The sequence below is a fragment of the Calypte anna genome, chromosome 3 (assembly GCF_003957555.1).
Source record: "Calypte anna isolate BGI_N300 chromosome 3, bCalAnn1_v1.p, whole genome shotgun sequence".
NCBI classification, from domain to species: Eukaryota; Metazoa; Chordata; class Aves; order Apodiformes; family Trochilidae; genus Calypte; species Calypte anna.
Window position 1 is genome coordinate 49,516,989 of NC_044246.1, and position 10,079 is coordinate 49,527,067.

Below are 10,079 nucleotides of genomic sequence, written 5' to 3' on the forward strand. Positions count from 1 at the left end.
CCGCGGCCGCCCCACACCCCAGCGACCCGCCCCCGGTGGCCCCCGCGCAGGCCCGGCTCCCGTAAGGAGCGGCGACCATCTTCGGTGAGGGTAGGGTGTCGCTTGCCCGCATCCATGATGGTAGCGGGACGTTTCTTTTAGTTTTGTTTGGTTAGGGTTTTTTATCCTTTTTTCCCCCCTTTCTTTTTTAAGATCCGGGTTATATTCATCAGAGAGCTTCAAAAAGCACTCAAAAAAGCGCAAGCGAGAAGGGACGCTCCCTTCAACACCGCTCTCGGGAGCGTCAACTCCAGCCTCAGGTCAGCGGGGCAGAACTACAAATCCCAGCAGGCCGCGGGGCTCAGGCGCTTGCGCAGTGCGATGGTTTCGGGGTGAGGGAGCGTCCCGAAGGCGTCTGCGCGCAAGTGGCAGTGGCGGGAAGTGCGGCGCTGGGCTGAGGTGACTGCGGCCCTGGGTCTTCCTCGCTGGGACTATTGGTGGTGAGGGGGCTGGGATCAGACCGGCGGTGGGCACCTGCAGTTTGTAGCGGGAGGTGAGCTGGGGCTGTCCGGCCGCTGGTGGTGTGGCGGTGAGGCGAAGGGATTCTTCCTCAGCTCCAGCCTCTTCGGCAGGCCTGGGTTGGCTGAGGAAGCACGGCAGCCGCTCCGGGCTCCCGCCGCCGGCCCCTGTCCCCCAGCATCACTCCTGGCAAAGGTGTGTCCGCACTCGGCTCAGTGACCTAGTGGGCCTCATGGCCGGGGCTGGGTGGGCATGCCCGCTGAGGCCGTGGGGCAGGCTGGAATCCAGCAGGGCTTCTTGTCCAGAATGACTTTTCCCTGAGGGAGTGAGGGAAGCCCTGCAAGCGTTGTGTGTCCTGCGCTATCCGGGCTCTTCGGGCACCTGGTGCCCATGCGGAAAGTTTGGATGCATTTGCTGGTCACCAGGCCCGCTCGCCCACAGATTACCTTGCTGGAAACGCCAGCCTGGTCTTACAGCTCTATTGCCTGCTAATTCCCCTCCCAGTGTTGAAGCTTGTTGTCTTTGATACAGTGTAGTTCTGTAGGGTTGTGTTTTAAACTGCCTTGCTAAGTTTTGTTGTTTATTTATTTCTTTGTTCTTTTAATCTCCTTTTTCTATCTGTGCTTTTAACTTCCTGAAAGGGGAAGGTGTATTTTTAAGCTGGATATTCTCAGTCATTTATTTTAGAGACTGCAAAGAACCAAGGAAGAGAGGTTAAGGGCAGGGAACAGTCAAGTGTGAAAAGTCCTAAAGTGGATATAGTTGTAAAAACTCTGCATTGTTAAGCTGTAACCGGAGAAAAGAGAAGGTCGGCTTTCTGACCAAGAACATAGGTTACTGTTGCCTTTCTACATTAAATACTAATGCTTCTTGGCTGAGAGCCTGTGATATTAACTTATAATTATACCTTAAATACTGTATTGAAGGCTGACCTCAGTTGACCTCAAATTAGCAACACAGGACAACAGATCTGTAACTGTTTAGTAGTGTTTTTTTCTTATCTCTAAAGTAAGCTAGTGCTTTGTTTGCTTGATAGGTGACTGGAGAGAAAAAGCTATACTGATGATAGCTGATTATACAGATTATACACCGATTATACTGAACCATAGTCGGAGGAAGGTTTTTATGAATGTGAGCATTTTCTTAAAGAACTTTTCTTGTTTCTCTCACTCAGGCCACTCATTCCTATCCTGGAAAAACTTCCTGGGTTGTGTTAGTGCAGTTGTTGTTGGAGCTGCAAAGTCAGTTAGTTCAAGGAACTTCAAGTTAAGTCCTGTTGTTTTTTATTTCTTTTCCCCCAGGTTATTTTATTTCTGTTCAGTTCTCCAGTGTGGTTCATCATGCAATACTTGATGCATTTCTACCAGTCTTCAAACACAAACTGTTTCAGAGAGAAGGGAAGCCCTGAGAAAAATATTAATTAAATTCTGTTCTGTATCTATGGGAATAGATCTAGACGCTCCAACTCCATTTATTTCTTGTAAATGTAAGTTATTTGCACATAAGTGCTACTGTGATTTACTGAAAAACACATGTTTTTTTTTATTCTTCTGGATACAAGCATTCTTTATTTCTTAGCAATCTTAGAACCTCTTATCTTTTGTAGAGCTGCACAGCAGCTGACAAACTCCCTTTCCTGGTGGTTCAGCTCGCAGAATGCACAAACGTTTCCACAGATATTACTCCAGAACACTATAGGCTGTTAATCTAAAATTTATACTGGATGTTACTGAAACACTGCATCATTATTATTATAAATTTGCTCTAGAGTTCATAATATTGTTCATAATATTTTAATACTGCCATGATTCAAAGCACTGGTCTGGTATAAAAGTATTTCCTAAAAATGGTGAAGACACAAAATTCACTTACTGGAAACTGAAGGAGAACTGAAAAATTTAAACGTGTACTTTTGTCAAAGTACCTCTTTATGCTGTTAAAATTTCTAGCAAGCTGCAGAAATTGCTTTTTGATACTGTATAAGAAATGAGAGGTAAGTTAGCATTTTATTATGTTTCACCTAAATTTGTACAACTTCACATCCAAGAAATGAAGCAGGGTAGAACTTAAGTTATAGAACAGAGTCCAAATTCTTGCTGCTGTGTAGCCATCTAAAGCAAGTTGTTCTATCTTTCTGCAAAATGCACATATTTTGCTGGCAGTAAAATGGATGAAATTGTCTGGTTTGTCCTTTCGTAACTGACCAGACTACACTTTTCTTGTGTGCAGGCAGGAAAGTAGTTTTGACAGGAAACTGAAGGTCAGAGGATAGAGTGAGAGTCATGTCCATTCTTGCTGGTGAACACTGGAGCATGAGAAAACAAGTGTGACTCCACCTAGGCCATTTCTGCTGGGCAGGGAAAGCTGATTTAGATGTAGGTAAAATGTAATGATTAAAAAAGGGAAGCGACACGTGCAAAATCTATTAAATGGTAAGGATTCCCTTGTAAGATAGCCTGGTTTTATCTAGTCAAGACTGTAGAATTATTTTCCTTCACTACTTGCTTATGGACCATGAAGCAGTTTTAAAATCATTAACTATTTTGATTGATATGCATTGTAACTAGAGGAAACCCTTACTAAAGACTGAGAGAGACCATCTAAAAACATTATGTCAAATCTGGCTGTAGGGCATCTGGTACTGGTCCAGAAATGCCACTGCTACATGATACGAAGTTCTGATGCAGCTTCTGTTTTCCTGGTTTAGATTTGCTTTTGTGGGATTAATTTCATATCGGGTTACATGACGTCAGGTTACAGGACAGTTATTATTTGTCCAGACTGTACACAGCATTAAAGCGTAAAGCCAATCAAGAAAAAAGCAGTATATCTACCTACTCCTTATTAAATGTCTGCAGCTGGAGTGTTTTGTCCTTCGCAGATGAAGAACAATGTTTAGGCAACCAAGTCTTGGCTTCTTGTTACAAGATGCTTCAATCTAGCCGGCTGCAGCTGATCCAGCCCCGTGTTCACAAACTGTTCCAGTGACAGGATACCTGCCTGCACCCACAGATTGGTGTCACTGCAGTTCTGCAGGAGCACAGGATCTGTCCTTACAAAATAACTCCTCCTCCTACAATTTTGTTTTGTCTGTGGAGCCTATGGCCCTAGCATTGCACAAAGTGCTGTGTAAGACATGTAGGGTAATGTTAAGTACTGTCAGGAATAAAGTGCAGACCCTAGTTAGCAATGTGCAATGCCTGTATTCTTGGTTTGCAGTGGCTGGAGGGGAACTTTCTTATGGCAAGCATATAACTATGAGTAGAAGAATAGGGCCTCAATTCTGCAAGTGTTTAGTATTGGTTTACATGTCTCTCTTCGAGTGTTTGTTTTACCCACCTGCATAGACTTTCCTAGGACTTAACACATCAGTTACAATGTAGTTTTGCAAGCTATACTGTGAAAAATAATTCTAGTATACTGTTTTTGCTATTAAACTTTCTAAGTGTCTTAGAACACAATTATATTTGAAACCGAGTTTAGAAAACTTCTATATTTTACTCTGATCTTTAAAAGACTTATTTGAATCTGCAGATAGTTTCAGTCTGTCAGGTTTCCCCTCAGATTTCTCAGTCTCTGATCTCCCAGATTTGGAATGCAATAATGTCTCCTAGGTATACAAAAGAAAAACACATTTTTGTTCTCCAAAAGGTACTTTGTTCCCACAGTCCCCTTGAGTGAATTTATGTGTTTTTAATACCTCACAAAAACGGAGTTGCTTCCTTCACTTCTACATAACTTTTTCTTTTTTATTTCCCCTTCTCTCTTTTAGTTGTTTTTTTGTGGTTGTTGCTGATAATTTTTTTATATCTGCTTACCTGACAGTTCCAATACTGTGCTACTTGCAACATCGTTATGCATTGCCATGCTTCTGATTTTGTGGACCAGCACCAGTTCTTTTCAGGATAATTTTGCCTTTTCATTGCTTATTGGTTCTTTCTCTTCTTGTATTATGTATCTAAAGGAATTTTGGTGGCATAAGGTGTATGAAGGCACTTTATGACCACAGCAGTTCTTTGATTGGCAAGGGACAAAATTAGGTTGATGTTAGAATTTTATTACTCTGGAAATGTGGAAATGACAGATTTCTTTTTCCACAGGGAAAAAATATGGTAACCTAAAGACTGTTTGTAACAAAAGAAAGAAAACTACTCACAAATGCTTCTTGTCAGAATGAAACTTCTACAGCTGCTGGCCAGGAAACCTGGGAAAATACTTTTACAACTAGCTTTTGGCCAAAAGCAAGTACCATATTTGTGTCTGGCTACCTCCACTTGTCTTTATAGTAAGAAGAAAAAAGTGAACAGTTATGAACAAGTTGACCAAGAAAAATACAAGAACTTGGTCTACTCTGTTACATCCTACAAAACCAGTGCCCAGACACCAGAGACAATACTTGAAGAGGACAATTTGTTGTATGGGTCGCCAGCTAAACACAGGCCTCCTGTTAAAGCTGAAACAAAAACTCCCAAGAACTGGGTTCCTTTAATAAACCCCAACAAGAGAATTCCCCTTCTCAACAGTGATTCAGACCTCCCCATGAAAATTTCTTTACAAAAAACAAAAATGCCCAGTGTTACCCGTATTCTTCAGCAGACTCTTTCTCCGCAGCAAACCTTTTATCTAGAAAGATGGAAGCAGAAAATGATACTGGAACTTGGAAAAGATGGTTTTGCAGAGTATACTAAAAGTAAGTCTAATCCCAGTGTGATTGTGAAGTAGAATTGATAATCTGGAGAGCTGGTTGGAGTGTGCTAGCAGAGCTGCATTACCTGGCCCTGCAAGCCAAGTGGTTTGTAAACCCATTAAATTGAAATTAAATTCTGTCTCAGAGGGCAAGAGCATATTCTGAGTGCACCTGTTATGAATTAATCTAAGCTCTGATTTTTGTTCTAGGACCACTAAAATAGATTCAGAAATGTGTGAGAAACAAGAATTAGACTATAGAAATTCTGCCTCTCCTTTATTTCCCTATTAGCTGGTATCTGTTTATTTACAAACTCATATTTTCCAGTTGATGTTACTGAGCCTGTTTGCAGACACAAAGCTACTTTGTAATGGAATAGAAATAAGTGAAATCTTGAGTGTTTAAAAGCCTATGTGTCTTGCTGTCTATGTTGAAGTTCTTCAGCAGCTATTTAGATTACCAGTATAGATAGCCTCTTCTATGAAATTGCCATGAATTTAGAGGTTTTCATTTCATAAGACCTTCAATGTGACTTGCCCCAAGGTGAAGGGTATTTGGGAGGACTTGGGGATTAGTAGGTCTTGTAGCAAGGTTGATAAATACCCAAGATGTTCTCATGTTAACTATTAGGCTTTTATAATGGAATATTCTTTGTTTATGCTTTTTGAGTTACTATGTGCTTCCATGACAAAAGTGACATAACAAACCCAACATAGCTATATAAAATTTATCTTTCTTGGTATCATTTATGAAACAGGGCTGTACTCCTAGAATCTTGCTTACCAATTTCAGGGGGAGTTTTGCCCAATTCAGGTAAATCAATAGAGCAGAATCAAATGCAGAGAAGCATCCCAGAATAATATTTTAAATTCACAAATGCCTTTGAATAAATAATAAATGAAAAATTATATTTTGCTTCCAAGTTATTAGTAAGACCAAAAAAAGTAAATAATATAAGAGATACTAATTTCGCTGCGGTCAGTTTATTCTTCTGTCTCATTCTCTTCTCCCCACATCCTCAAGCCTTCAGTACAGAAAGTGGGAGGGCTTTAAGAACTATGTTGAGTAATAAACGTTCATTTGGTTTTATGAGTATTGTCTAAAATTCGGGGGTTTTTTGCATTTTTCTTAGATCTTTTCCTCCAAGGAGCACTCTTTCATGCAGCCTTGGAATCTATATTCCTGTCTGAAGAGACAGCAAGTAAGGAGCAAAGAGAAGATATTGATATTTCTGGCTACTTATCAAGTGTGCAACATGTCTTGGAAGATGTCAGCGAAGTGAAAGCCCTGGAAAGTGCTGTTCAGCATGAGACTCTTCAGTATCTGGGCCTGGTAGACTGCGTGGCTAAGTATCGGTGAGGTACTGGTTCTCTAAGAAACCTGATAGTGCCAGTGTTGTGTGGTGCCTGGGATGCTGTGCTGCTCCAGGCTGGAGCAGGTGTGTTGGTGAGCTGCTGGTGGAAGCTGGCCAGATAACTTGTATAAAGGGTGAAATGGATAAATTCCCCTAGGTGAATCTGATGTCCGGAGCACTGTTGTTCCTTGTTGAGAATTCCTTACTGGAGCAAGGTGTGAGTGGAGTGAGAATTAAGTGATCAGCTGGAGGATGTCCTCAGGAACCCCAGACCCCTAAAGGCCATTGAGGAAGTCAGGGTAAAGGATGAGTTTGCCTTGGTTGATGCAAGCTGGGTTAAGGATCAGTTAATGAGGCTGAACATCTATAAATCCATGGGTCCTGATGGGATGCACCCACGGATGCTGAGGGAACTGGAGGATGTCATTGCCAGGCTGCTCTTCATCATCTTTGGTAAGTCACTGGGAACAGGAGAGGTGCCTGAGGACTGGAGGAAAGCAAATGTCACTCCAGTCTTCAAGAAAGAGGACCCGGGTAACTACAGACTAGTCAGCCTCACCTCCATCCCTGGAAAGGTGAGCTAACTGAAGAAGTGAGGCCTGGATGATCGTGAGGTGGATCAGGAGCTGGTTGAAGGATAGAAGCCAGAGAGTTGTAGGCAATGGGATGGAGTCCAGTTGGAAGTCTGTTTCTAGTGGAGCCCCTCAAGGGTCAGTATTGGGACCAGTACTATTCAATATATTTACTGATGATCTGGATGAGGGAATAGAGTGTCCTATCAGCAAGTTTGCTGATGACACAAAACTGGGAGGAGTGGCTGACACCCCAGAAGGCTGGGCTGCCATTCAGAGGGACCTGGACAGACTGGAGAGTTGGGCAGGGAGAAAATTAATATAACAAGGGCAAGTGTAAAACCTTGCATCTGGGAAAGAACAACCCCAGGTACCAGTATGGGTTGGGGACTGAGCTGTTGGAGAGCAGCACAGAGGAAAGGGACCTGGGGGTGCTGGTGGATGGAAGGATGGCCATGAGCCAACAATGTGCCCTTGTGGCCAAGAAGGCCAATGGCATCCTGGGGTGCATTAGAAGGGCGTTAGTAGGTCAAGAGAGTTTCTCCTCCCCCTCTACTCTGTCCTTGTGAGGCCACATCTGGAATCTTGTGTCCAGTTCTGGGCCCCTCAGTTCCAGAAGGACCGGGAACTGCTTGAGAGAGTCCAGCGCAGAGCAACCAAGATGGTTAAGGGAGTGGAACATCTCCCTTGTGAGGAAAGGCTGAGGGAGCTGGGGCTCTTCAGCTTGGAGGAGAGGAGAATGAGGGGTGACCTCACTGATGTTTATAAATATGTAAGGAGTGAGTGCCAGGAGGACAGAGTAAAGCTATTTTCAGGGGTGACTAACAATAGGACAACGGGCAGTGGTTATAAACTGAAGCATAGATGGTTCTGTATAAACATTAGGAAGAATTTTTTCACTATGAGGGTGACAGAGCACTGGAGCAGGCTGCCCGGGGAGGTTATGGAGTCTCCTTCCCTGGAGACATTCAAAACCCACCTGGACACCTTCCTGTGTGACCTGCTATAGGGGACCCTGCTCTGGCAGGGGGGGTTGAACTAGATGATCTTTCAAGGGCCCTTACATCCCTAACTTTCTGTGATTTCTGTGATCCTCAGAATTCACCATGAACTGAAACAGGTATTAGTAAATGTTGATTTTTGAGATGTAAACTACCAGTGTGAAAGAGACGTGTTTAGATGAAAATGAGCAATGTGACATCTGGGTGAAACAAGCTGAGAGTAGTGATACACCTCTCTGCTATCTTATCTTTTATTTTTCTAACTTATGACTATGCTTAGGTTTAGAACATTGTCCTATCTTGTTCTCTTATGCAGAGGCCAGTTATGTGTGATTGACTGGAAAACTTCAGAGAAACCAAAGCCATTTCTGAAGAATACTTATGACAACCCATTGCAGGTTGCAGCATATATTGGAGCAATAAATCATGATGCCAATTACAACTTCCAGGTCAGTAGGTCTACTGCCTGCCAAGACAAGCAGCAGCATTCACTTTAATTTTTATCTGCCTTTAGCAGCTGCTGTCCGTCGTGGAACTGTTGGTTTATAGCAAAGCAGCCCAGTCTTAGATCAGGTTCAGTTGAAATAGTGTGAAATAATTCCACCACTCTTACTAAATTCTGCTGGCTTTGCCTGTCAGCAGTACGTTTTCACTGGCTTTAAGGAATGTCCTCAGTGGGACAAGGGATGCTCAGCTTCTTAAGATGAAAGAAGAGTGACTTGGGATCTGGGCAACCCCCAGATCTTTGTTCTGTGTGGTTTTGCTTGTGTGAAGAACAGGAAGAGATTAAAGAGGAAATAAACCAAAGGAGCCTGCAAAGAGAAAAGGCATGGGAGGCCATTGCTTGCATCAGGTGTTGCTATATACCTCTAGCAAACAAAGGGACTGATTTATTTAAGAGTTTGGAAACTGAACTGTGTTTCCAGACAGAAAAGCAGTGTGTTGTCAATCACTTAATCAGAAGACAATGGAATAGTATTTTTAATAAAGACTCCTAATGCAATCCTAGCCAGGCTTGCTTGGCCTGAAAGATTCTTATTTCAATAGAAAGCATTGAATGGGGAAAATATAAAGCAGAAGAGAGCAGAGTAATCCAGAAGTTCTTAAGAGGGCTTTCTAGAATATTACAGAGATCAGTAAAAACAAACACTTAACAGACATGGTCCTTACAGAGTGAAATATAGGCAGTAATCTTAGAATTCTGCTATTAGGCTCCTGTCCCTCACCATTTTCTCTTCATTCCAGTAGCTCTGTGGAGTTTGGAATAGAGCTGTTCATGAAGTATGAAAGATGTCAGAACATACCAAAGTAACCATTTCCATTCCTACTGATGCTGCATAATGGCATCAGCCTGTTCATATCACCCCAGGCAAAACCTCTTCAGCCACTGGGAATTTTAGAGCCATCTGCAGTTTAAATAGATCCCTGTCACTGATACTCAAAATTCAGGTCCTCTGCTTTTCAATAAAGTCAGTCAGAACTTTGAACTCTCAGCATTTGAATGTTAGTCCCTAAGTATTTGATGGTAAATTATTGTTCTTTTTGTTCTCCATCTCTTTTTAAGTTACTTATATGTTAAGAATGATGTTTCGCAGTGAGGCTTAGTGTTCAGAACTGCTGACTAAAGTTGCATATTAACATTGAATGTCTGACAGCTTTTTTATTTTAACTGTAGGTGAGCTGTGGGCTCATTGTGATTGCCTATAAGAATGGCTCCCCTGCACATCCACATTTCATGGATCCCGATCTGTGCTCGCAGTACTGGAGCAAGTGGCTTTTGCGCCTTGAAGAATACAAGGATAAAAACTAACACAAACAAGGCTATGCAGAGGCAAGAGGTCTGAGCACAGAGCCAGAGCAAAAATCGTTGGTTTAAATCTCCCATTTGTTTTCAGTCATTTTGGCTAATCTCTTAGTATCCAGTTTTCTCCCCCCTGGAAAGGAAAATAAAACAAGAAAGAAAAGTT

At 42.4% G+C, this 10,079-nt stretch overlaps 1 protein-coding gene across 5 annotated transcripts; it reads left to right on the forward strand.

Moving 5' to 3' along the window:
• The first annotated feature begins 380 nt into the window (after positions 1-380).
• Positions 381-10,079, forward strand: MGME1 (mitochondrial genome maintenance exonuclease 1). Of its 5 annotated transcripts, none has more exons than XM_030447321.1 (5): positions 381-438; positions 4,599-5,188; positions 6,318-6,540; positions 8,429-8,561; positions 9,788-10,030. In XM_030447321.1, exons 2-5 carry the CDS (start codon positions 4,657-4,659, stop codon positions 9,920-9,922), a joined length of 1,023 nt encoding a protein of 340 aa, XP_030303181.1. In that variant the 5' UTR covers positions 381-438; positions 4,599-4,656; the 3' UTR covers positions 9,923-10,030. The 5 variants fall into 5 exon arrangements, with proteins under 5 accessions (XP_030303181.1, XP_030303180.1, XP_030303178.1 ...); XM_030447320.1 differs by having other exon boundaries at positions 401-479; XM_030447318.1 differs by having other exon boundaries at positions 405-532; positions 9,788-10,079.

Excerpts from the sequence above, each read along its gene's own strand:
- MGME1 (XM_030447321.1), top strand. The coding sequence starts at position 4,657 with ATGCTTCTTGTCAGAATGAAACTTCTACAGCTGCTGGCCAGGAAACCT. Across the intron at positions 5,189-6,317 it reads TTTTGCAGAGTATACTAAAA|ATCTTTTCCTCCAAGGAGCA; the intron begins GTAAGTCTAATC and ends CATTTTTCTTAG. Across the intron at positions 8,562-9,787 it reads ATGCCAATTACAACTTCCAG|GTGAGCTGTGGGCTCATTGT; the intron begins GTCAGTAGGTCT and ends TTTTAACTGTAG.